Source organism: Canis aureus, chromosome 15, assembly GCF_053574225.1.
Source record: "Canis aureus isolate CA01 chromosome 15, VMU_Caureus_v.1.0, whole genome shotgun sequence".
Taxonomy (NCBI): domain Eukaryota; kingdom Metazoa; phylum Chordata; class Mammalia; order Carnivora; family Canidae; genus Canis; species Canis aureus.
This window is the reverse complement of record NC_135625.1, coordinates 10930420-10956017: the sequence shown is the minus strand read 5'-3', so window position 1 is coordinate 10956017 and position 25598 is coordinate 10930420. Positions and strand designations below refer to the sequence as shown.

General features: G+C 52.2%; 1 protein-coding gene and 2 long non-coding RNA genes across 3 annotated transcripts in view; 1 reads left to right on the top strand and 2 right to left on the bottom strand.

Annotated features, from left to right (window-relative positions):
- The window catches only part of LOC144283935 (uncharacterized), a 315621-nt gene extending 303412 nt beyond the window's left edge, over positions 1 to 12209 (bottom strand). Inside the window, exons 1-2 of the long non-coding RNA XR_013352426.1 lie at positions 12116 to 12209; positions 11711 to 11818 (exon numbers count right to left, since the gene is read on the bottom strand). This is a non-coding gene — a long non-coding RNA (uncharacterized LOC144283935). The remainder of the gene's footprint in view (positions 1 to 11710; positions 11819 to 12115) is intronic.
- On the bottom strand, positions 791 to 2193 carry LOC144283934 (uncharacterized). The gene is made up of 3 exons (XR_013352425.1): positions 2177 to 2193; positions 1083 to 1276; positions 791 to 843 (listed from the first exon to the last, which is right to left on the bottom strand). It is a non-coding gene; the product is annotated as an uncharacterized LOC144283934 (long non-coding RNA).
- A 1397-nt stretch (positions 12210 to 13606) lies between the features above and the next one.
- On the top strand, positions 13607 to 20499 carry LOC144285088 (ubiquitin carboxyl-terminal hydrolase 17-like protein 6). The gene is made up of 2 exons (XM_077850358.1): positions 13607 to 15121; positions 20452 to 20499. The coding sequence occupies exons 1-2, from the start codon at positions 13607 to 13609 to the stop codon at positions 20497 to 20499; spliced, it is 1563 nt and encodes a 520-aa protein (XP_077706484.1).
- The last annotated feature ends 5099 nt before the right edge of the window (positions 20500 to 25598 follow it).

Genomic DNA, 25598 nt, shown 5'->3' with positions numbered 1-25598 from the left:
AATGTACACGTTCCATCCAGAGATCAGCACCATTCCCTGTAGACCTGGGAGAGTCACACAACCCTCCTTGCCTCACTAGAGCCCGCATAAAATTTCTAATGTCATTTGGGTGCCCTGGAACTGCTCTTGCAATCCAAAAATACTGGAAAACAAATTAGCAGGGGCCTGAGTACCCTCAAAATTTTGCCGCGGCCCGGCGGCAGGAGTGACCTGATGTCCTGTGTCCTCCGTCCTCTGCCTTTCCCAGGGGAGCACCGGATCCTGGGCTGTGTCCCCCGGTGCCCTGGGCTCCGAGCCTGCCACACTGTGAAGGACCTAAGTACAATGTAGCATTTAAAACCATCAGAGTCAATTTTGTGTGAAGTTAACTTATCCTTTATTACAATAAAACTCATAAGCCATTATACAGGTTAAAGGTTAAAGAAAAATGGAAAATATAGAAACAGTGAAATGCCAGGGGAGGGCAAGCCTCCGTTGGGCTGCAGCCACCACGAGCCCTGCGTTGGGAGCTGGGGCGAGCTCAGGGGTCGAAGCCAGTTGTTCCAGATGCAGGTGGCAGCTCTGGCACTCTGGGGACCCCGATTGCAGGTGCCGGGGCCTGCTCCTCCTCTGGGGTGGCCGCGGTTGCAGGGGGCTCCTCCAGGGCTGAGCAGTGAACTAGAGCAGTGACCACTATCTGCAGGGGCTTCACCTCCCCAGCGGGCCCTTCAGCGCGGGCCGAGCCCTCAGCCCCAGCAGCCAGGACGGCCTGGATCCCCGCAGGCCCCGACGGGGCAGCAGTCCCCATGATCAGAGCTGGGACTTGCTCCTGAGCTGCTTCAGGGTGTTTTCCTTGGGCTGAAGCTGTAGCTCCAGGAAGGCAAAGTATCCCCATTAGGACGGACGTTCCACGTGCCTCCCAAGTCAAGACCACTCTTCCCACTGCTCCACGTGCGTGAGGGCAAGAGCCCTGGGAGGTGTCCCCAGGCTGCAGCCCGTGGGGTGAAGTGTGAGCCCACCCCTTGCTCCCAGCCCAGCTGCATGGAGGCTGGATCGGCGGGGCCCACCCTGTCCCCAGCTCAGTCACCCCCAGGCCTCCTCACCCCCAGCCTCTGGCTCCACTGTATGGAGGCGTCTGAATTGCTGGAGGTTACGCCGGGCACGGAGTTCCACGTCTGAACCTGGCATGTGCTGTCTTACGAATTGCAGAATTTTCATAAGGGAGGGAAATTCGGGGAGCTGACAAAAGTCGTCCCCATAATAATCCAGCCATATTTCCAGCATGCAGGAGATGGCCCTGTGGAGGGACAGGCGGGCACAGGTGTCAGAAGACAGGGCTCTGTCACATGCAGGTGTCCCGGGGAAGCCGTGCAGGACCCGGGGACCCGGCCTCCCGTGCGGGGTGTCAGAGGCCAGTCCTGCTCCTTGTGCCCCTGCCACCTGGCGGTCCTGCCTGCCACAGGCCTGCTCCCTGAGGAGGGGCTGATATGCAGCCTCTTTTCTGGGGAGCCCACGCCCAGCGGGGTGACCATCACCGTCTCTCCTGTGGAAGCGGGACTCCCTCCTCAGCCTGGTCCCTGCCCACCTGCCCCTTGAGTCCACTGGCAGGCGTCCGGGGACTGGGGGCATCTGGCCTGTCATTGCCCTCACTGCACACACTGTCGCTCTGGGAAGCTCCAAGGCAGGAGGGCTCGGGCTCTGTGTCCTGCCAGGCCTTGCCAGGAGCCGCCCAGGACCACCACCTTCCCTCCTGTGGCTCTGGCCTGCCTCTCTCCAGAGGGGCCCCCGGGGGTGTCCTTCCACTGACTCTAATCTCTCATCTCCCACAGGGTGGGGGCCGCCTGGTCTGGAGGCCTCACCAGCCCTCCTGAGCACCTGCTGTGCCCCCTGGTCCAGGTGCCACCAGATTGGGGAGTGCGATGCTCCCCACCCCCTCTGCTCTGGGCCCCAGGTGTGGGGCAGAGAGAGGGTTGGGGGTCATGGAGAAGTTCTCCTTAGGGGTCCCAGTGTCTCCCACCAAGACCGCACCCCATCCTGGCTCTCCTGCCCTCTTTTCCAGAAGGGGCCTTAGACCTTTACTCTGTCACAGGAATTGCAGATGTGTGAGGTGAGGGTGCAGCCGCCCCCCCCGCCCCACAGCCCCTTCGCTGCCCTCCTGGAGAGGGAAGGCCCTCCTGCAGGAGCCGGAGTCACTCACAGTTTCCAACGCTGGACCATGTCGTCGTCAACACATGCAGCTACGATGTACCCATATCTAGAGGAGGGCGGGGGCATCCCATGAATCGTCCTGTGGACGTGACCTCTCATAATGGGGGCTGTCACCCTCTGACCCCTGACTAGGCCGGAGCCCCGGGGGCCGTCAGCTCTGTGCGTGGGGCCACGGGCAGCTCCCGGAGAAGCGCCCGCACCTGCTGGGGCATCCTGAAGGCTTGAGCATGAAAGGGCTCGGCGAGGCCCATGGCCCATAACCGAGTGGGCCCGGGGTGCCCCGGGGTCCCCCGGTCTGGTTGCCCGAGGACACAGACCCCCGATAGACTCTCAAACCTCCCTTTCAAATGGGAAACAGGCCGCTCAGGACCCTGGTGATGGAGGGGAGGAGGCCCAGGCCTCGTGATGGGGGAGGAGGACGGCTGCTGAGCACAGGCACAGCCCCTCTGGCTGACCCGCAACAGGCCAGGCCCCAGGGCTGCCCTCCAGGACCCCGCTAGGCCCTGGGGGACCCTGCTCCAGGCGGGGGAGCAGCCTGAGGCCGGGAAGCTCACACCATCCCCAGCCTCCCCAGCAGCAGGTGGCACAGCCCTGGGCTGCGGAGGGGCAGGTGCTCACTCGGTGAACAGCAGGTCCAGCACCTCGTCCGTGGTGGCGAATCCACGATAGTCGTCTAAGAAGCTGCAAATGGAGATGACGTCCCTGCGCTGCAAGGCGAGCAGCAGTTGTCGGACTTTGTACTCCAGCAGCTCCGTCCGGGTGAGCTTGGTCAGGACGATCTGATGCCCCTTCCCGGCCGCGGCCCCTGCACCCTGAGGTGGGACAGAGGGGACGTGCAGCCTGCAGGGAGCCGCCAGGAGGCCTGGGATCCTGCCTCGGCAGGCCCTGCGCTGGGGCCCCGTGGGCTTGAGGAGCTGGGGCTCCCTCTCCCGCTCAAGCTCCCTGCCTGTCTCTTACACAAACAGGACCAACTATGCAATAAAGAAACAATCTCAGAGGATAAATGTTAAAAATATTTGGATCAATACGAGGACCTCAAGAGACACAGAGAGAGAGACCGAGAGAGGCAGCCACACAGACGGAGGGAGAAGCAGCCCGTGCAGGGAGCCCAGGCGGGGCTCGATCCTGGGCCTCGGAGATCAGGTCTGGGGGAAGGCAGGCGCTAACCCCCGGGGGACCAGGCCTCCCCTGAGGGCTCTATTCTGATGTTCCCACACATCTGTGCGCAGGGACTCTGCATCTGGCCCAGGCAGGGGCAGGGCCATGGGGGCAGGTGTGGGGAGGAGGGGATCCAGACTCATGTGGGAGCAGGAGTGTCGGGGGGCCCAGGGGGTAGCAGGCTGGCTTCTGGGACCCGGGGTCCTTCCTGCCGCATCGGGGCCCGGGTGTCGGGGGGCCCAGCCCCTGCACTCACCCTGAGCCCGTGCTGGCCTCCATTAGCTGCGCAGGGCACCTCCCTGCTCCTGGAGGCGGTGGGGCAGACGACCCCTTCCTCCCGCTCCCGCCCCACGTCCCGGGTGGAGCTCTGTGGAGACAGTGCCCGGCAGCCAGGCAGGAGGCCTCAGCACCCGGTCTGGCCCCCTCGGCTGGGCCGCACCCCCAGCTGCCTCCACCCAGACACCCCACAGTGCAGGCGGCACCCACCGCCCCTGGAGAGAGGAAAGGGATGTGGCCGCAGGGCCTCGGGGTGACTCCGGGGGCGGGGGGTAGAGGACCTCAGGAACCCTGTTTCCCCCCTGCCCACTGTGACATCAGGGTGACCCTGAAGGTATCCCCGGGGAATGTGCCGCCCTGCAGCGTCCCCCAGCCTGCATGGGACCTGCCCACACATTCCTGGTACCCTGAAACTGAGGAGGAGGGGATGAGGCTCCCAGGATGGTGGCACAGGGGGCCTGGCCTGGCCTGCGCTGTGTTACCTGACGGCGCCTCCTGATCACCGCCCTGACGCCTTGGTATCTATTCAGGAGCCAATGCCTACAGCATTGGAACAAGCGGCTCCCCCGGGGTTCCTGGGAGCCAGAGCCCCGAGAGGTGGGCCGGCAGCAAGAGAACATCCTCCAGTAGCAGATGTCTCCAGCCAAGTGAGCCTGAGCTGGGGCTGCACTGGATGCGGGTGCCTGGTTACGGGGGTTCCAAGTTCTGTTGGGCTCTGTGACACGGAAGTGACCTCACTCCCTGGGACCCCCTCCCTGACCCACTCCTGGAGGAAGCTGCAGGGGCAGTGCTCGTGCTGCCAATGCTTCCCCCCTCCCTGCAGACGATGGCCTGTGCACACAGGGACACGACCGCAGCCCTGTCCACAGGCCCCAGGGAAGGACTGTGTGCACCCAGGACCCCAGCCTGGACACACGCCTGGGTTCAGACATGACTGTCCAGTCTTCCCCGGTTTGACACCAACAAGCCGTTGTGCCCATGGGGATGGTCGGCGTCTTGACTGTGAGACAGAGAGTATCCTAGCGGGTGCTTCCCCCAGATGTCCCCAGGCCACTGTGGCCTCATATCTATGACCTTGGAGGCGGGTGTCACCTGCAGGACATACCTCCACCCACACGTTCTTCCTTGGTGTGTACATGCGTCCAGGTCCACGAGGTCCTCTGTGCACACACGTGGGCACCGGTACCCTCATTCTGGAGGCCCAGAAGGTGACAGTCCCCTTGGGCAGGGATGGGCAACAGCTTCCCAGGATCCTAGGCTCCTGAATCCAAGGCAAACCCTGCAGAAGGTGTCGTCTGGTCTCCTGTTGTGATTCTGAGTCTCGGGTTGTGGATTTGCTCCCAAATGGGACCCTCTGTGCCCTGTGACCCTGGGTCAGGTGTTCAAAACTGCAGCTATTTCAGAAAACCGATCTATTCCTCAACCTTCGATTCATGAGTTACACATCCAAGAAGACTGACTCCACACAAATTATTCCAAATTTAATGATATCTATGCTGACATGCATGTTCACTATCTCATGTGCTATTTAGAAGAGTCCAGAAGGGGGTGGTTGTCCTATGTCTTCTGGAACGCTTGCTTTCACAGAACTGAAGCTCCAGTGCAGCTCGTGTGCTGACTGTCACAGCGATGGGGAAGGCTATGGGCCATGGGGCAAGCGCTCAGGAGGACAAAGGATCAGGCTCTGGGCCAGGCCACGTGCAGACATGTTCATGACCAGGTTAATGGAGGACATTGTGGTGTTTGTCCAAACGGGGGCTCCTGTATTTCCTTTTTCTCTTCTCTTGGACATGGAGCTATTCACCAGGAAGCAGCAGCCTTGCAGGCAGGACTTTCTAGGAAAGAGAGGAGTCAACATGCCTGTGCCAATGTCATTTTCAATGGATTTATTCACAGGCTAAGTCATTTGAAAACACGAGACTGTTACATTTAAAAACTACCATGTACTGGGCCAAGACAGTCCTGCCTTATTAGTTTCTGTGAAATCAGGTGCAGAGCGGCAGGAAAGTCATCTCATCTCCTATTATGTGAAAGTGAATATGTGCATTGTGAGGAATGAGAAATTTCTAGGTGTAGGATGGAGAGATGATGGAGGAGAGATGGATGACAGAGAGGCTCGTCAGCGATAGATGGACACACAGTCGATGGAGAAATAGATAGGGAGTAACATTGCTCTTGAGAGCTATTCCTCAGCCTTCCTTCCCTGCTTGGAAGGTCCTGGCCAGGGGTGAAGCAGGAGGACCCATTACTCGCAGGGCAATATTATCAGAAACTTCCTGGCACTTACAGGGTCACAACCTGATCTACTCTTTTCCAAACCAATATTGACCTCCCAGTAGGGCCTCCAGGCTTCCAATGAAAGCCATGGTTTCCCCAGGTGCAGGGGCTGCACAGGGGATGAGCAAGGACTGCGGAGCATTGGAAGCATAGCACAGGAAAGATTTTTCTCCTTTCCTCAGCAGGCAGTGTCCAGCTGTGGCAACATTAGAGTTGCAAGGTGGGAACCACGTCCCCAGACCTTCTGTCAATACTCATCGTGCCTCTGCAGCTCTAGCAAATGCACACGCTGCAGCCCAAAGTGTGGAGCTGCACACCTGCCAGCCTGAGCAGCTGCACAAAGTGGGGTCCTTTGGAAGCCTAGGAACAACTTGGGCTGGCCAGCGTCGCCCTCTGCTGGTCTGAGCTCACGGTGCAAGGCTCCTTCCTGTGACCTCCCCTATGCAATGGGAATAGGTGGGTGGACCTGCTCAGGTGTGGATAGCACAGGTGGGAGAAGGTCATCCAGGAGGTGCTGGCCACAGCGTGCAGAGAGCTGAATGGATGATTCTGTGGGTTTTCATAGTGTGGGTGTGTAAGCGTGTGTGTGTGTGTGTGTGTGTGTGTGTCTGAATGCAGATGTTAATCCAGCAGAGGTTTGGATACAGAAATTTATACACATTGACTTGCATATGTGGATTTTTCTGTGGCTTTTTCCTTCATCATTCATGTGTCCTGCCCTATTGCCATTTCACTTAAGATTCCTGTCAGTTCAGATCAAATCAACAATAAAAGACACTTCATTGGATGTAGTCATTCAAAATCTAACTCCACTTTGTGAATTTAAACCCTTTAATTCCAAAAATACTTGTCAGTCTTCATTCATCTAGAATTCCTGGATCCAGGGCTGTAGAGGATGGTTAGTTTTCCAAAGCGGCTCCGGCCAGAATGACTGACACAGGATTTCAGGGCACAGAGGGAACTATTTAGGAGGAGATCCACAGCCCAGGCTCAGAGTCACAACTCGACTTAGACATGATTGTTGTCGGAGAGAGAAAATTTCAGGAAGAGTGACAGGTCACTCATCACTAGAATTTTCAGGGTAGTTGGGGCTTTGGAGGACAGGGGTGTGGGATGGGCAAGGTCTGCTCTTCCTCCAGGTAGACCCTCTTTCCTGAAACAAACACCCAACACACACAGATACTCAAAGAATACACACATTCATACATAAAGGAATGATTATAAATGCTGTATTAGAAAGTCAAATGGTTTTCCACATGTATTCATACCTCATTAGGTCTGGTGTCAATGTATTTTAACTTTTTGAAGCAAGTGACACATATTTATTTTACGTTATAAAAGAGAAGAGGATACTTTCTCTACATGTGTGTGGATTCCTCAGGATAGGAAAACCACCAGCTATGCCTGAGCATCCTCTATTAAATAAGCAAAGGTAGAGTCATCAGATCCTGCTACATCAGTTAAACAACAGTTGAGCAAGAAGCGTATTCTATATCCGATTTGAAAATTCCCAAATAGGATTCGGTGCATTTAACAGAAATTAGGAGGACGGTGGGCGTTCCGGCTTCCCATAAATGCATCCGTATCTACTGTTGTATTTGAAATAAGGTATTGTCATCCTCTAACCCTATTCCTCTGCACATCATAAACTCAAAATCGATTCATCACAATACTTGTATTTTCATAATTACTTACTGAATATATTAGGCTTTGTGTATGTACCAACTCCCCGAGGAACCTGAGATAATTGATTATTGTTATCGCAAGAATAAATATATTTAAAAATTCAGTGAGCTCAACTGTGTAAAACACTGGCAAAATTACAATTGCAAAGAAATAAGATAGTGAAGGGGCAAGATTGTCGAAAATTGGAGACCTCCGCTCAGCTGGATCCTTGAAGGTAGGTAGATGCTATCCCATCGTTGTGAAAAGGTAGGAATTCCACCTGACGTTTAATAAAAGAATTGCTGGAACTCTTCACTGAAAAGCGACCACCCTCTGCAAGGTGGGAGATGCGAGACGTGAATCCAAAGTGATATATCAGAAGGTGAATGGCAGGGCGGGCAGTTTACGCACCCCAGAATCGGGAAAGGGAAGGGCCACAGAGCCCACATTTCAATCTGCCTTAGCAATCTGATCCGGTGAGACACAACCTTGCCTGAAATGAGCTCAGGTGGTGAAATGGGCAGACACTATTCTGGACACAGTGTCTCAGAATTCTCAGAGTCCCAGAAAGAACGGGGGTGCCCACGGGGGTGGAGTTCCCAAGCCTTGGGGTGTGGACACTGGTCATGGCCAACAAGAGTGCAAGGTGCCTCACAGCTCAGTTGGCCCTAAAACTGGAACCACTTTGCCTAATCAGCTGACCACTCTCCACATGGGAATCCTGCAAAGGACAGGGAAGTGGGGACCCTGCCCCTTCCCCTGGGATAGGCAGAGAGTGTAGGTGCACCACCGGGGGACAGCTCTCAGTGCAGAGACCCTGGAAGGAACAGTAACAGGGCAACCCTCTCTCTTCTGGCAGACTGGTCTGGGCGCCCACCACAGGCGTCTGCAGCATCTGGCACACCCCAGTGACTCCTGCTTGGCCCTGAGTGCTTACTGAAGAGCGGGACCCTGATCTTTCTGCTCTGAGGCTGGAGATCAGATTCCAGCCATTTCGTGTTGGTCTCCTAAAGAGGCACAGGGGGCTTTCAGGGAACAAAGCCACGCAGGAAAACCAGAAAGAGCTCACAGTGAGCCCAGCCCCGAGGCAAGGGGACGTGTAAGCCGGACCAGGAACAGACCCTGAGCATCAGTGCAGCAGGCCCCTCCCCCAGGAGATCAGCTCACAAGATGCCATGAACACCATGTGTATGGACATCAAAGGGCTGCGTATTCCAGGTGTGGGACAACACAGTATAGAGAATTTGACTGTTCATCTAATGATTCCTATATCTGCAGTTTAAAATTCCGTGATGCTTTTTTGTCTTTTTCCCCTTTTCCACTGGTTTCGTGTTTTCTCAACTCTTTGATTTTAAGACATTTGGTAACTTCAATTTTTTACACTCATATTTTATAGATACATTCTTTATGTTTGGTTCTTGTCACTGGAATGAATTTTATTGTTCTCCATATATAAGTTTTGCTTCTTGACAATTTGAGATTTAGTGTCTCAGGCTCATGGTATATCCATAACCTATGCCAGCTTGTCCAGATAACTCTGTCTTCCTCCATATCTGGATGAGAGTGGATTTTCCATTGGGAAGATAGATTTGGTCTGGTTTGCTTTGGTTTGGTGTTTTGATGGCAGGGAAGCAAAGACACGTGAGGTGACTAGAGGGGAGAGCACAGGCCTGCTCAGACCTTCTTCCGCTAGCCTTTCTCCCTGGTCTCCCTGGGCACATGGACCAAATCCCCTTCAAGCACATGAAGTGCCAGTTCTGCTGGAGAGCCCAGCCTGAAGGCCCTTTGCTCAAGCCTGCCTGCATCCTCACCCCTGTGCCCTATACACCTGCAGGTCCAAGGATCCTTAGGCTACTTCACTAGCTCCAATCCCGACATCCCCTGTGAGGATAGGCCTTCCTACCCTTGGACCCCTGGGATCCTCATAGGCTTCCAGAAAGTAGGGAATATTTCTGTTGTGGCATGCATCCCTTGAGTGCCCAGGAAGCTGCATTTTCCTCTGAAGCCATGAGGCAGCAATAGGGCAGCTTTCATGGAATGAGACAGGGGCCTGAGGCTCCAGGGACCAGACTCTGACCCGGGTCACATAATGATTGCATGAATGGGAGTTACTTAGGGCTTGAGGGTGGGAGAAGGATCCCACACCGTGGCTTCTCTACTGCCCTCTGACTTTTAAAAGCCTAGTGTGCACATCGAGGAGCTCCTCTACCCTCCATATGCACAGAGAGAGGGAACACCCTTGAACAGGAGCTCTGGAGTGAGGAAAGAGCAGTCAGTTGTTTTTCCTAAAAAAGAAATCCTCACGACACAACTATGGATGTGCTTTGGTTTGGTTTCGTTTGGGTTGGTTTGGTTTTGCTGAGTTTCATTTGGTTTGGTATCACATGGTGTTGTATTGTTTCCATTGGCCCACTTCAGAGATATGCCTGAGAACGAGGGACAGAGAGAGAAAGACAGACAGTCAGAGGGAACTACCCAGTCCTGGGTCCTGTGCTATTTGGACCATTACATGCCCACTAGTCAAACTTTGCCTTCTTAGGAAATCATCTGGAGAGAGATAAATCTCCATGCTCAGGCCTCTGAAAGGAAGCATCATTACCCAACATTGAAGTGGGTTTCAGGATATATAAAGAATGAAACTGTCAACTCATCCCATTACAGACCATGTGCGACCGCGGCCCCATGTGGAGCACATGGCACCCATACTGGATGCTCAGGGATCCACATTGCCTGGGTAGTACTTCACGCAGAACACTGGGTGTGCAGGAGACCCTCAATGTCTACGTATCCCCTGAACCTATCAAGGAGCATGAGAGGCAGCAGGCTGTGGACACAGGATTCCCAGGCAAAGGAGCTGAGCAAGTGCTGATTCCCCATATCAGTCCAGGAGGGGCCACGTCCTCAGGTCCGCAGTCACCCCCTCAGGGTGCTTGGGGTGGAGGATAATGTCCGAGGCCAGTAGCTGGCTCATTCGCTCTCAGTGTCCTCTGAGGATGAGGACACCTGTAGGTCACCGTGGAGGACACTCCAGGGGCCACAGACACAGGCTCCGTCCGACAGGTGGGGGGCAGGAGGGCCCTGAGCAGGGCCTGGCTTCTCGGGAGGAAGGAATGAGGGAGCTGCGAGGAACCGGGAGCTCCAGCAGCTTCTGTTCAATCTGGTGAAGACCATTCTCAGGGGCTGAGTGGGAGCCCGCGCAGAGAGCGGCCGTGGGGGCTCGGTGCACGGCTGCAGCGTTCCCAGGTGAGGTGTGGCAGGTGTGGGCTGGGGGCCCTTGCTTGGATGGAGGGCAGGTGTCTTCCTGGTCTGCGGGGGCCGGGCTGTGCATCCATGGGCACGTCTGCTTCCTGGAGGACACAGACTCCCCAATATCCCTAGAGGGGCTTCCTCAATGATCCTGCAGGTGTGCTGGGAGGGCCTCCATCCCGGTTTTTTTCGGGAGTTCTGGGACCTGTCTAGGGGCATCTGGGCACATTTCTTGCCTGGAGTCTGGAGGGGCATTTGGGAATTGTCTGCCAATGCGTTGCTGACAGCGGGACGGGTGTTCTCCTCAGGATACTTGGGTGGTGCCTGGGTGTGTCCCAGCCCATGGCCCTTGGAGCCAGCCTGGGGACCCTCAAGGGAGACTCTGCAGGGCCTCTTGGCTCTCTGCTGCACAACCAGGCTGTCAGCCCTGACACAGGGTTGGCGAGCCGGCAGAGGGGTGTCAGTGATCGGCACTTGCTGGGCACCTGGAGGTCCACCAGGTGGGCTGAGGCTAAATTTAGGGCTTCTGAGATGAGAGGTGGAATGGGACCGGAGTCTTATGTCAGGGGGCTGAGTACGTGGTTCCATCAGCAGGGCAGGCTCAGGGATAGAAGGCCTCCTGGTGGTGTAGACGGGCATCGGCATGTGTGGACACTGTGGGAAAAGAGAACACACAGGACTCCATGAGTTTGGCCCCGGCACCAAGGCAAAATGAACATTCAGGAAAGAAAGAAAGAAACCAACAAATGGCCAGGACCCTAGTAACCACCCCCTCCCCCGGAACAGGGAAAGAAAGAGTTGGGATCTGTTGACCTAGGAGTAGGGAATCTGGCTGCAGGGCTCGTCCAGAACAAAGGCCTGACAGGATGCTGTTGATGCCCTTGAGACATGGGGGGGACACGCAAAGTCCTGCCTCACAGCGATGCTTCCTCCATTGGACCAGCGCTTCCATCCACTCTGCTCATGAGGCGATAGGAGTCCTGCTGCTGGAGAGTCATGGTGGGAGCTCCTGAGTGGGGATGGGCAGTGTGGGATGATGTGTCACAAAGGACAGCGGCCTGTTCTTCTCTGAGGTTGGTATGTGCTCCAGGAGTGCCCGCCAATGACCTTCACACGTCAAACAGCCACTGTTCACACACATAGAAGGTGGGAGGCAACATCATGGGCACCAAGGGAAAACTGGGTGCAAATCCACCCTACTCAACTGCCACTGGTCAGAGAGGAAGTGGAGCCCCGCTTCCACCAGGAGGCCCATGGAGCCCAGGGAGTCCCCAAGGGCACAGCCCGGGAAGCAGCGCACACTCACCCTCACATAGTCACAAGATTCCGTGTCTTCCTTCCAGGTGCGCTTCTGCCCCTCCCGGGGTCTCCTGGGGAACCTGTGGAGCAGGACCTTCCTCTGCTCGGCTTCTTGCCTGCAGGAGAAATCAAAGCAGGGAAAGGAGAAGGAACTCCCTTCCCTGGCTTCCAGCCGGACACCTGCTCGGGGCTTGGGCCAACCTGGTCCTTTCCGTCCTCAGCCAATCTACTCCCACCTCTGCCCCTCGTCCTAACTACAGGGAGCTGAACAGGTCGTCCAGGCAGTTTCTTACATGCAGAGTCTGAAAGGGTCTGCCTTGGCATGTGCCAAGCTCCATACATTCACTGGTGCAGGGACACTGCTCCAGCCACATACCCCACACCAAATCAGCAGGGACAGCTCCATCACCCAAATGTGGCCCCCCTTAGCCTGGGAGCTCCTCTGGCTGCCTCGCCCTGCCTGGCTCTGCCCGCAGCCGCCCTGCACACTGTGCATGCACACGGACTCGGGGTCTGTCGTATCAGCCCTGGCGTTTGGGTCACAAGCCCCATTCCTCACCTTCGTCTCCCTGCCTTCTCCCTCTCAGCCTGGTTCAACAGCCCAGCCTGGTGCCGCTGGTCCCGCTGACTCCCCGGCTCCACATTCTCCTTCAGCCTCCTGGAGCCCAAGGCAAGGGGAAGGAAGGTTGCACCCCAGCGTGTTACCGGGCATCTGGTGCTTGGTGCCTTGTGTTCAAGGTCCCGCGGTCTTGTACAGGTAAAATGAGGCATAGAAACACTGGATTTAGGATATAGACTCTTGTAGGAAAGGGAGTTTCAAAGGAATGTTTCCCAAAAACATTAAACCAGTGAGAGAATTCCTGTTGTGTGGACCCGGGCCACACCAAGGCAGAAACTGGTATTCATCAAAACATTCACAATCTTTGTAGATTGGAATCATAGTCCAGAGAGATAGAAGTGGAGAAGCCAAGCAATGGATGCCATATTCCCAAATAATTGGTTTCAGCTACAAACATTCTGCTGGTGAGGAGAACGAGTTCCTATGTGATACCTGAGCTCCTTTGGGAGAGTGATCTTCCCTGTCCTAGAGCACTAACGTCTAACACTCCTTGGCTCCCTTGGGGTTACTCAAAGGAAAGGACATTCAAAAAGGTTTCCTCTGAACATAGAAACTCTGAACAAATTCTGTTGAGAAAGGTGCATGGACAGTTGAGGTGGTTGAGAATAATCTGAAAGTTGCATGTTGTGAGAGGCAAGAATAGGAGCTGGGCTGACCTGAATGGTCTCCGTCAGGGAGGGTCCACACCCAAATCCCGTAATCCAATCAAGCAATTAGAGTGGATTAGAGGACTTTGTGCCTTATCCCAGGGCCCAAAAGCCATAAAGGTGGAGGTGAGAATCACTATCTGCCATTTGAAAACGGCTCAGTGAGAGGAGCATCCCTTTGCGACCCGAAGCTCCTGGTTGAATGTATCTTGTGGACACTGTTTCTGCAGACATGGAGGCTGCCCACCTCCACCGCTCAGAGGAGCCTCAGTTCAGCGCCTCTCCCAAACCCCAGTCATACTGGTCAAGGAGAGGCGGTGCTGAAGTCCACGGAGGACCCTCTGTGCCTGAGACGACATCCCCTGCATCAAAGACTCTCTCCTCCCCGACTGACCCGTTGGCTCCCGCATCAGCAGGGCCGCCTCCCACCAAGACGCCTCTGAATTGGAAGAGCCTTTCCCAGGTGGGAGCCGGGCTTCAGAACATGGGCAACACTTGCTATGTGAATGCGACCCTACAGTGTCTGACCTACACAGAGCCCCTCGCCAGCTACATGCTGTCCCAGCAGCACGGGACCACCTGTAGGAGGCAGACATCCTGCATGCTGTGTACCCTGCAGGCTCACCTGACGCGGGTTCTCTGCCATCCTGGACGTGTGCTCCGGCCCCTGCCACTCCTGCTCGCCGCCTTCCACAGACACAAGCAGGAAGATGTCCATGAGTATCTCATGTTCATTCTGGATGCAATGCAGCAAGCATGCTTGCCTGAGGACAAGCCCTCAGACCCTGAGCATCCTCAGGACAGCACCCTCATCCAGCAACTCTTTGGGGGGTACTGGAGATCTCAAATCCAGTGTCTCCACTGCCAAGGCATTTCGAGCACTCTGGAACCTTACCTGGACATCAGCCTGGACATCGGGGCTGCTCACAGCGTCAACCAAGCTTTGGAGCAGTTGGTGAAGCCCGAACTGCTGGAAGGTGAAAATGCCTACCATTGTAGTAAGTGTCTGGAGAAGGTGCCTGCGTCCAAGGTGTTGACTTTGCACACTTCCCCGAAGGTCCTCATCCTGGTCTTGAGACGATTCTCAGACTTGACAGGCAACAAAATGACTAAGGAGGTGCAATATCCTGAGCGCCTTGACATGCAACACTGCCTGTCTGAGCAGAGGGCAGGACCCTTGGTTTATGTGCTCTACGCCGTGCTGGTGCACGCTGGGAGGAGTTGCCACAGCGGACATTACTTCTGTTTCGTAAAGGCAGGAAATGGCCAGTGGTATAAAATGGATGATGCTGAGGTCAGCGCCTGTGATGTGACTTGTGCACTGCGCCAACCTGCCTATGTCCTCTTTTATATGCAGAAGACTGATCTGGAGAGAGACCTTGGGAGGGAGTCAGTCAAGGAGGGAGGACTCGCATCTCCCGAGGCAGACCCCACAGTGGTGGGTGAGGCCTCAGGAGAGCCGGCAACGGATCCCTCCGTGAACCTTCCTGAGTTGGAGGAGCGTGGGGAAGAGACCTCAAGGCAACAAATGACATTAGACCAGTGGAGATGCCTCCAAGAATGCAACCGCCCTAAGCCTGAACTCAATGTCAGGAGAAGAGAAATTGCTCTTCCTGCGAACGCAGTCATCCTTCACCACTCCAAATACAGACCTGAGATGCCGAAGAATCATCCTCAGCAGACCGTCGACCTGCTCAACACTGCAGCTCGGATGCTCCCACCTCAGGTGGCCGGGGACGTGGCCACGGTCCCACGTGTGCCAGGGAGAGCCAGACCTACCAAGAGGATGAGCAAGAAGGGACAGAGGTCTGGGGAAGCAGTCCAGGGATGTGTCTCCTAACTTTGGTGCACATGGGCGCACACACCCACACACACAGCGTCACTCACTCACTCCAAACCCGAACACAGTCCCATACTGGAAATATTTTGTGTTGTGAGAAGTGTGTGTTCTGTATGTATGGAAGAACCATCTATCTGGTGTGTTCATGGGATATGGCCTTCAACTGAACCTAGAGGACACTGATATTTAAACCTGGGTCTTTGTCATGATCTTATATTGGGATCGTGTGGATTTCATATGGGGTGTATCGAGGAACCTGCCTCTCCTTCAGCCTTGGGGAGAGTGGGGGCCACTTGCAGGTGAGAGGCAGTGAGCAGTCAGGGTTGAGAGTGGATATGATGCTGAGGACCTGGGGTTGAAGTCAGTATGTTTGACCCTCTCCTCATGCTCCCCACTTCCCAATGCTTTTCTTCTATTTATATTGAAAGAATTTTGTCTGAACACATAAGTATGTATTGGGTCTTGCTAGCGATGTGTCTTGGTCAATGCTTGGAAATTGTAGGAAGGAAATTAAGTGCTTGCATTTGGGGCAATAACTGCATCCAGACATGATTGAACCACAGTGATTTTATTATGTTCCCTTCACTCTCTCCCACATTAAGACTGAAGAGAAGCAAACTAACAAGGACTCTTATTCCAAAGGGAAATGCCCAGCCTCCCACTGAACATAACTTTTTATGACTATTTTGCTACCATCTGCTCTGTGGCACCTCCTGACCCAGAAGCAGTGGACTCTGGATTTCAGACCAGTTCAAATTCAAATTTGGACCTGGGTTGATACCTCTGGAAAACAGTGCCAAGTTCATGAATCTAGCAAAAGCTTTTTGAGGTCAGGTTATAGGTGTTCGTGTTATCATTTCATTTCTTACAGAGGAGTTTGACAAGTTCTTTATAGAATGGAAATTATTGCATGACCAGCAAATGCCTCTGAGTGTGACCGTAGATGTGCAGTTGTAACATCACATCATAATGTTATTTTCACTCTGTATCCAAACTTGGACATGCACCCTTACTGGAGAGTAAGGGACAATAGGATCTGTGCAGAATAAATCACGCTTTTTTTTTAGATTTTCATGTACCAAAAACAGATTAGAGATATAAAGTGTCAGGGTTTCTTTCATGTCTGGAAATTGTGTTTCTTTTGACCAATACAGTTTACTGTGTCATAAAAAGTGAGGGAACTTGTGTGCATGTCTTGCAAAGAGTTCCCTAAGAGGACCTGCAGGTATCCCCGTCCTCTGAAGACTGTCATAGGGAATGAGACAGCTCATGGACTCGGGGACTTGTCCTCCACAGCAGAGGACCCTGAGGAGGTGTCTGTTGGAATGAGGATATGTCTCCACCTGGACTGTTGTGGTGAACCAGCAATTCCTCCGCTGAACTGGATGGAAACGGTCAAGTCCACAACGTGCTGGGTGTCCTGCTTTTGTGCGCCTACACATACACTCCCCCCACTACACAGATGCTGCAGTTTTTCTTTAGGTAGATCTATAGGAATGTGAAAGCGTGCTTCCCAATCCGGAATGTCAAATTTGTCTTAGTGAAATCCATTTTCTAACAAATGTAGGGAAATCATCCTGGCAATTTGTAACTTGGTTGTAAACAGAAATTAACAAGTTAATCTGAAATTGTTTTATAAATGTCTGAATTTCTGATTTAGAAAAAGATCCCATCCAGAGTTCTGCAAATTACACCATGTTTTCTCCTAGAAGACATTTTCTGTGCTTGATATTATTTCTCTGAAATTGTTATGCAGAATATTGCATCTGCTTTGTTTGTTTTTGCTCTAAAATGTTATTACGAAGTTGTGTGGTTTTTTATTCTTAATAAAAAATTCCCACATATGATTTGGTGTGCAGGCTTTTTCTCCCCAGTATTTCAGAACCTTGAAACAGTTGTTTTATTTCCAGGCTGGCTCCTCACAGAGGCTTCTTTGCCTGCTTCCCCTGAGTGGAATTCCACAGCCACCTCTAGGTCACCTGCAGCTCAAATTCATAGCCTCCCCCCATGGGAATTTCTCACTCCTACTCACTGGCTCAATATAGGGGAAGTGCCAGCAGCCATTTAAGAGGAAATGCAATGGGACATAGGGACATTATTCTTCAGGGTCTCTTCAATTATGAGAGCTCTGACCAGGAAGATGTTTGTATGAGAAATTAAGGGGGAGGAGTAGATTGAACCAGAAGCACACCATCTCTGTCCAAGGCTAGCAGAGACCCCTAGGAGGGATGACGGGAGATGGTTGGATAGCACACTGTGGGGACGGTGGAGGCTGGGCAGTCAGCAGATGGATTCTCTGGTTAGGTGTCTGGACGTCAATGCTCATCCTGTCCAGGTATCCATTAGTCACTCGAGGGGTGTCTCTCTATATCAAGATCTATTAGTCATGAGGACAGACCAAAGAATCTGCAGAGCGTCCCACAGAACAGATTCACGAGTTCTTTTTTTTTTAAAGATTTATTTATTTATTCATTCATTCATTCATTCATTTATTTATGATAGACAGAGAGGGGAGCAGAGACACTGGAGGAGGGAGAAGCAGGCTCCATGCCCGGAGCCTGACGTGGGACTCGATCCCGGGTTTCCAGGATCATGCCTTTGGCCAAAGGCAGGTGCCAAACCTCTGAGCCACCCAGGGATCCCCAGATTCATGAGTTATTTCCTGGGAAACCGGAATTGCCAATCCTGGATGGAGTTCTAGGTGGACCTCATACCTGTTTCCAGGAAACAATGTGTTGAGTCCTGGCTCCATCAACCTGTGGCAAGATTTCAGGCTGGAATTGTTTTCACAATAGAAATCTGGGCTGAAACTGGGTTTTGGGGACAGCCCCAAGGCTAGATTCCATGGCAGTATATGGAGGTTTAATCTGGGAGGCCACATCCAATCAATGATCTGTGAGCTTGACAAGGAGGGTAGGTTCCTGGCCATGGTGGGTGAATGTAAGCAGAAGGATTACCTGACTCCCCTTCCTGAGCTTTTGTGTTGTCCAGCAGGAGAAAACAAAGTCAGGACTTTTCACAGGAGATATCCTAGGGCATGTGTCTCGTGGCAGGTTTGAGCTCAGGCAGGAGACAGGAAACAGCTTCTAGGGAGCTTGCCTCCTCCCGTGAGGTGTGCATCATCCCAATAGAAGCTGCTCCAATAGAAGACACCACAGATGGACCACATCTTAGCTCTGCCTCTCCACTTCATAGAAATCAAGCACAGTAAAGGCATGGAGAATAGAACAATCCATTCCACAGTGATATTATTAAAAGTGCTCATATTAATGGGAAAAGAACCCCACCCCTGTGGTGATAAGGGGACATAAAATACATTAGCCTCCTGTTACCAGAGGGCGAGATGAGAAGGTTTCAATACAGTGTTTTAGTTTCTTTAGAAGAAGCCATTGCATTCACTCTTCTGGCAGTGGACCGAGCTAATCCTGTCTTCAGAGTGTAGGGATAGAGGAACATTCCTCAGCATCTTAAAAGCCATCTACGGAAACCCCTCAGCAAACATCATCCTCAATGTGGAAACACTGGGAGCCTTTCCCCTAAGATCAGGAACAAGGCAGGGACGGCCACTCTCACCCCTGCTATTCAACATAAGATACCTAGGAATCAACCTCCCCAAAGAGGTAAAGGATCTATACCCTAAAAACTGCAGAACACTTTTAAGGAAATGGAGGGAGACACAAAGAGATGGAAAAATATTCCAAGCTCAAGGATTGGAAGAAGTAATATTATGAAAATGTCAAGGGTACCCAGGGTGATTCACACATTTAATGCAATCCCTATCAAAACACTGAGGACTTTCTTTAGAGATTTGGAACAAATCATCTTAAGATTTGTGTGGAAATAGAAAAGACCCTGAATAGCCAGGGGAATATTAAAAAGAAAACCATAGCTGTCTTTAAAATTTTTAGTGATACTGTGTGTGATACACGATTTGGAATATATATGGAATCAATACATTTTGTTGCATTAGGGATTTTTCCATTTGGAGACATCTCAGTAAATCAGTTCCACGTGGTGGCTCTAGCATGTTGGGGCTCACATGCCAGCGATCACACAGAAGCAAAGAATTGAAGGACACATGGAACCTGAAGACTCCATAAGCAAGGGAGGGAACTCGGGGAGAGAATGGAATTTTAAGAAATCCCTCACGGAGGAAGAGCATGGAGTGAAGACACTCTGGGTGCAGAGACGGGGGACGGTGGTGGATAAGGAAGAGCCCCGCCGTCAGGAGGGAATCCGATGCTGCCAATTCCTTCCAATGTGGCTGCTTTTGCCCTTGGAGTGTCCTAGATAATGTCTGGTCAAGGGCCTTGCTGTCTCATGCTTCTTACCCGGAAATGAAAAATAATGCCAGACATGTGAGTCTCAGGAATGTGGGAGGGAGCCCTGAATCCAGCAGGACGGCCACTGGGGAGTCCCCCTGAGAATCTCTCTCCCTCTCTTTGTCGGCCCCCCTCTCTCCCGCTACTCTTTGGTCTCTCTCTGGTCTCTCCCTGTCTCAAACAAATAAACAAATAAATCTTAAACAGAAACAAACAATGAAACGTGTTCATGTCTTGGCATCTATGTCCCCACATCCAAGTCGATTAGATCCGGGGAGCCCGGTGTTTCTCAGTATTTCAGGGTGTGGGAAGCACTGAAGTCCTTTGCCCTTTGCTACACTGACCTCCACTCTCATGTCCGATCCACCTCCCAACTCTTAGACAATTTAAAGTATTTTCCAACAATGTGGTTTGGTTTTGGGGTCTGCCATGCACAGTCTGGATCCCTGCTCAGTGAGAGGCTCCATCTCACTCTCCAACTGGCACAGATCTATCCGCTTAGCTCTCTATCTCAATCTGTCTGATGAATCAATAAAGATTTTAAAAACCGTGATATTTTCTCTACAGAATTCAAACTGTTACATTATTTTTCTAATAACTGTGATTCATGAATGTTATAATTCATTCTGAAAGGAAATAATGGAAACATTAAATGCATGTATATGTGACCAAAGTTTAAAACAACATGAGAACGGCCGCCCAAATCATAGGAAACTGCATAATCACGCATTAATTACCTTTCAACAATGCATTAGTCCATCTTGCCCCAAAGAAATATAATTGTTACATAGCACCCATTAGTTAACCTCAAAACCCACATTCATTCAGTGGAGAATGCCTTTCTGAGGTGTCACCCAAGGACCAAAATTGGAGTGGAAGTGATCTGAAATCCTGTGCCCACCTCTTCTTTGTCAGGAGATTGTCACACAGACGGATGACAGTAAAGTGTTCTGGACAGGTTAGAGTTGCTGGGATATGGAGCAATTCGCTGTGGGAGATGGGTCCTTGCCAGGCACCTTCTCTTCAGTCAAAGGTGGGGGTGGATTGTGAAGGGGCTGTGATTCAACCAGCATTATCTAATCAGGCAGGATGCATTTAACTCCTGAAATATAAGCATTTCATTGCCTCTTTGCATTTCCAAATATTATCAAGCGTCCGGGTTTATGGGTTGACTTCTCAATATATATTTTGTGCCCATAGTTTCCTGAAAAGAAGTCTGTCGCCATGCAAGGCTGCAGGTCATCGACGTACACGGTAGTTTGTCATTTCTTTGTGTAGGTGCCCTGGGTTTTCTTTTTTTTTTTTTTGCCCTGGGTTTTCAAATCAGTGCTGGTTGTATATGACCAAACACATTGCTGCCAACACTCCACCCACGCTGGTTTGGACAAATGGTCTTTCAATATAAAGAGAAGATAAGCAATGGGATGAGGGATGCATGAGGACATGGTCAGATATGCTCACATTGACCCCAGGTCCTCAGCATCATTTCCACACTCAAAGCTGCCTCTCACTGCTTCTAATCCTTTCACCTTCAAGTGGCCCCATTTTCCCCCAAGGCTGAAGTAGGGGCTGATTCACCCAATGTGCATCCAACTGTGCTAAATACATCTATTACTAATATCCATAACCTGTACCAGTTTGTTCAGATAACTCTGACGTCTTCCATATCTGGATGAGAGTGGATTTTCCTTTGGGAAGATAGGTTTGGCTCTGTTTGGTTGGGTTTGGTTTGGTTTGGTTTGGTTTGGTTTTGGTTTGGTTTTTGGATGGCAGGGAAGCAAAAGACATGTCAGGTGACTAGAGGGGAGAGCACAGGTCTGCTCAGACCTTCTTCCACTAGCCTTTCTCCCTGGTCTCTCTGTGCACATGGACGGAATCCAGTCAATTGCACATGAAGTCCCAATTCTGCTAGAGAGCCCAGCATTAAGGCCCTTTGCTCAAGCCTGCCTGCCTCCTCACCCTTGTGCCCTATATTCCTGCAAGTCCAAGAATACTTAGACTACTTTGCTAGTTCCAATCCCAACATCCCCTGTGATGCTAGGCCTTCCCACCCTTGGGCCTCTGGGATCTTCATAGGCTTCCAGAAAGTAGGGAACATTTCTATTACTGCACACATCCCATGAGTGCCCAAGAAGCTGCATTTTCCTCATAAGCCATGAGATAGCAATAGGGCGGCATTCATGGGATGAGACAGGGGCTTGAGGCTCAAGGGGCCAGACTCTGACTGGGGTCACATAATGATTGCATGAATGGGAGTTACTTAGGGCTTGGGGGCAGGAGAAGGATTGCACACTGTGGCTTTTCTACTGCCATCTGACTTTTTAAACCCTAGTGTGCTCATAGAGGAGCTCCTCTACCCTCTACCTACAGGCATCTGCACAGAGAGAGGGAACACCCTTAAACAGATGCTCTGGATTGAGAAGAGAGCAGTCAGTTGTTTTTCCAAAAAAAAAAAAAAGAAAGAAAGAAAGAAAGAAAGAAAGAAAGAAAGAAAGAAAGAAAGAAAGAAAAAGAAAGAAATTCTCTAAATATAAGTATGGAAGTGCTTGGTGTGGTTTGGTTTCATTTGGCATGGTGTTGTATTGTTTTGTTTCCATGGGCCCATATCAGAGATATCCCTGAGAAAGAGAGACAGAGAGAGAACAATGAGAGAGAGAGAGAGAGAGACACCGTGGCCTTGGTCTCGTGCTATTTGGACGACTTGTCATGTATTGCCTCCTTAGGAAATCATCAGGAGGGTAAAAAATATCCTTGCCCAGGTCTCAGAAAGGAAGCATCATGATCCAACATTAAAGATGGATCCAGAATATGTATAGAGGGAAACCACCCACTCATCCCATTAAAGACCAACCTGTGACCCAGGGCCCATACAGTACACAGGGCTCCCTCACAGGGTGCACAGGGTCAATGTTCCCTATGCAGTACTTAATGAAGGAGACTGGGGGTGCAGGAGACCCTCAAAGTCTACATATCCCCCAAAACTATCACGCTGTTATTTCCTCTCAGTTAGTTAAGGCTGGAGGAATTAAATTAACTATAGAGAGTTTCAGAATTGCTGAGACACAATGGAATATTCCTCAGCCATTAGAAACGACAAATACCCACTATTTGCTTCAACGTGGATGGAACTGGAGGTTATTATGCTGAGTGAAGTAAGGCAATCGGAGAATGACAAACAGTGTATGTTCTCATTCATTTGGGGAATTAAATAACAGTGAAAGGGAATATAAGGGAAGGGAGAAGAAAAAGACTCCTAACTCTGGGAAACAAACTACAGGTGGTGGAAGGGGAGAAGGGCGGGGGGTGGGGGTGAATGGGTGATGGGCACTGAGGGGGGCACTTGACGGGATGAACACTGGGTGTTATTCTGTATGTTGGTTAATTGAACACCAATAAAAATTTTTTTAAAAAAAGGACATAAAAAAAAAGAATTGCTGAGATTAAAAAACCCAGAAACCAAATCAAAAGAAACACATAAACACTATTCATCAGTGCTAACATTTTTAAGGGTAATCAAACACTACACACAATTCTAAATTATGGCTGAGAATAATTGAAATGCGCAGATGAACTATTGCCCATGACAGAGTCCACAAAGCTACCACCACAGTCTAGAAAACTCATCTTAGGAGAAAACACAATGTCCATTTGCAGAGCCCACAGGGGCTGTTCCAAGCTGAAAACCCAAATGCAGACATGTGTACGCCAATGAGAGCTTAAAGTCTGAGTTTCTATTTCCATTGTAGTGACAAATGCTCATTCAAAATTCCCTTCATTTCTTGGAGAATCTATTTGCTGAAGAGAAAATAGACATTCCAGAGGGAAGAGTAGCCTTTGCCACAGCACACGGATTTCCCTAAAGAAAAGTGCATTGTGTGCCTTTGGGGTTCAGTGTCTGTGCACGGCCCCAGGAGCATGAGAGGCAGCAGGCTGTGGACCCAGGAATTTCCATGCAAAGGAGCTGAGGAAGCGCTGATCCCCCACATGAGTCCAGGAGGGGCCACGTCCTCAGGTCCCCAGTCGCCCCGTCAGGGTGAAGTGGGGTGGAGGACAATGTCCGAGGCCAGGAGCTGGCTCATTCGCTCTCACTGTCTTCTGAGGATGAGGACACCTGTAGGTCACCATGGAGGACACTCCAGGGGCCACAGACACAGGCTCCATCCGACATGTGGGGGGCAAGAGGGCCCTGAGCAGGGCCTGGCTTCTCAGGAGGAAGGATGAGGGAGCTGCGAGGAACCGGGAGCTCCAGCAGCTTCTGTCCAATCTGGTGAAGACCATTCTCAGGAGCTGAGTGCGGGCCCGCGCAGAGGGCGGCCGTGGGGGCTCGGTGCATGGCTGCAGTGTCTCCAGGTGAGGTGTGGCAGGTGTGGGCTGGGGGCCCTTGCTTGGCTGGAGGGCAGGTGTCTTCCTGGGCTGCAGGGGCCCAGCTGCGCATCCAGGGGCAAGTCTGCTTCCTGGAGGACACAGACTCTGTGAAATCCTCACAGGGGCTTCCTCAATGATCCTGCAGGTGTGCTGGGAGGGCCTCCAACCCGGTTTTTTTCGGGAGTTCTGGGACCTGTCTAGGGGCATCTGGGCACATTTCTTGCCTGGAGTCTGGAGGAGCATTTGGGAAATGTCTGCAATGCTTTGCTGACAGTGGGATGGGTGTTCTCCTCAGGATACTTGGGTGGTGCCTGGGTGTGTCCCAGCCCATGGTCCTTGGAGCCAGCCTGGGGACCCTCGAGGGAGACTCTGCAGGGCCTCTTGGCTCTCTGCTGCACAACCAAGCTATCAGCCCTGACACAGGGTTGGCGAGCCGGCTGAGGGGTGTCAGCGATTGGCACTTCCTGGGCACCAGGAGGTCCACCAAGGGGCCTGAGGCTAACTTTAGGGCTAATCAGAGGAGATATGGAATGAGACCAGAGTCTTATGTCTGGGTTCTCAGTACGTGGCTGCATCAGCAGGGCAGGCTCAGGGATAGAAGGCCTCCTGGTGGTGTAGACGGGCATCAGCATGTGTGGACGCTGTGGGAAAAGAAAAGACACAGCACCATGAGTTTGGCCTCAGCACCAAGGCAAAATGAACATTCAGGAAAGAAAGAAACCAATAAATGCCCACGACCTTAGTAACCACCTCCTGCTCCGAAACAGGGAAAGAAAGAGATGGAATCTGTTGACCTAGGAGTAGGGAATGCAGCTGCAGGGCTGCTCTGGAACAAAGGATGTTTGGATCCTCCCAGAGAATGACAGGATGTTGTTGATGCCCTTTAACATGGTGGGGGGACAAGGAAAGTCCTGCCTCACAGCGATGCTTTCGCCATTGGACCAGCTCTTCCATCCTCTCTGCTCATGAGGCGATAGGAGTCCTGCTGCTGGAGAGTCATGGTGGGAGCTCCTGAGTGGGGATGGGCAGGGGGGTAACGTGTCATGAAGGACAGAGGCCTGTTCTCTGAGGATGGTATGTGCTCCAGGAGTGCCCACCAATGACCTTCACACGCCAACCAGCCACTGTTCACACACATACGAGGCATAAGGCAACATCATGGGCACCAAGGGAAAAAAGGGTGCAAAGACCACGCTACTCAACTGCCACTGGTCAGAGAGGAAGTGGAGCCCCGCCTCCCCCAGGAGGCCCATGGAGCCCAGGGAGTCCCCAAGGGCACAGCCTGGGAAGCAGCGCACACTCACCCTCACATAGTCACAAGATTCCGTGTCTTCCTTCCAGGTGCGCTTCTGCCCCTCCCGGGGTCTCCTGGGGAACCTGTGGAGCAGGGCCTTCCTCTGCTCGGCTTCTTGCCTGCACCAGAAATCAAGGCATAGAAAGGAGAAGGAACTCCCTTCCCTGGCTTCCAGCCAGACACTGCTTGGGGCTGGGGCCAACCTGGTCCTTTCCCTCCTCAGCCACTCTACGCCCATATCTTCCCCTCATCCTAACTACAGGGAGCTGAACAGGTCGTCCAGGCAGTTTCTTACATGCAGAGTCTGAAAGGGTCTGCCTTGGCATGTGCCAAGCTCCATACATTCACTGGTGCAGGGACACTTGTCCAGCCACAAACCCCACACCAAATCAGCAGGGACAGC

What these genes read in the sequence shown, in the direction of transcription:
- LOC144285088 (XM_077850358.1), top strand. Translation starts at nt 13,607, where the DNA reads ATGGAGGCTGCCCACCTCCACCGCTCAGAGGAGCCTCAGTTCAGCGCC. An exon ending in TGGCCGGGGACGTGGCCACG is followed by an intron (nt 15,122 to 20,451) that starts GTCCCACGTGTG and finishes CTTCTTTGTCAG; the next exon opens with GAGATTGTCACACAGACGGA.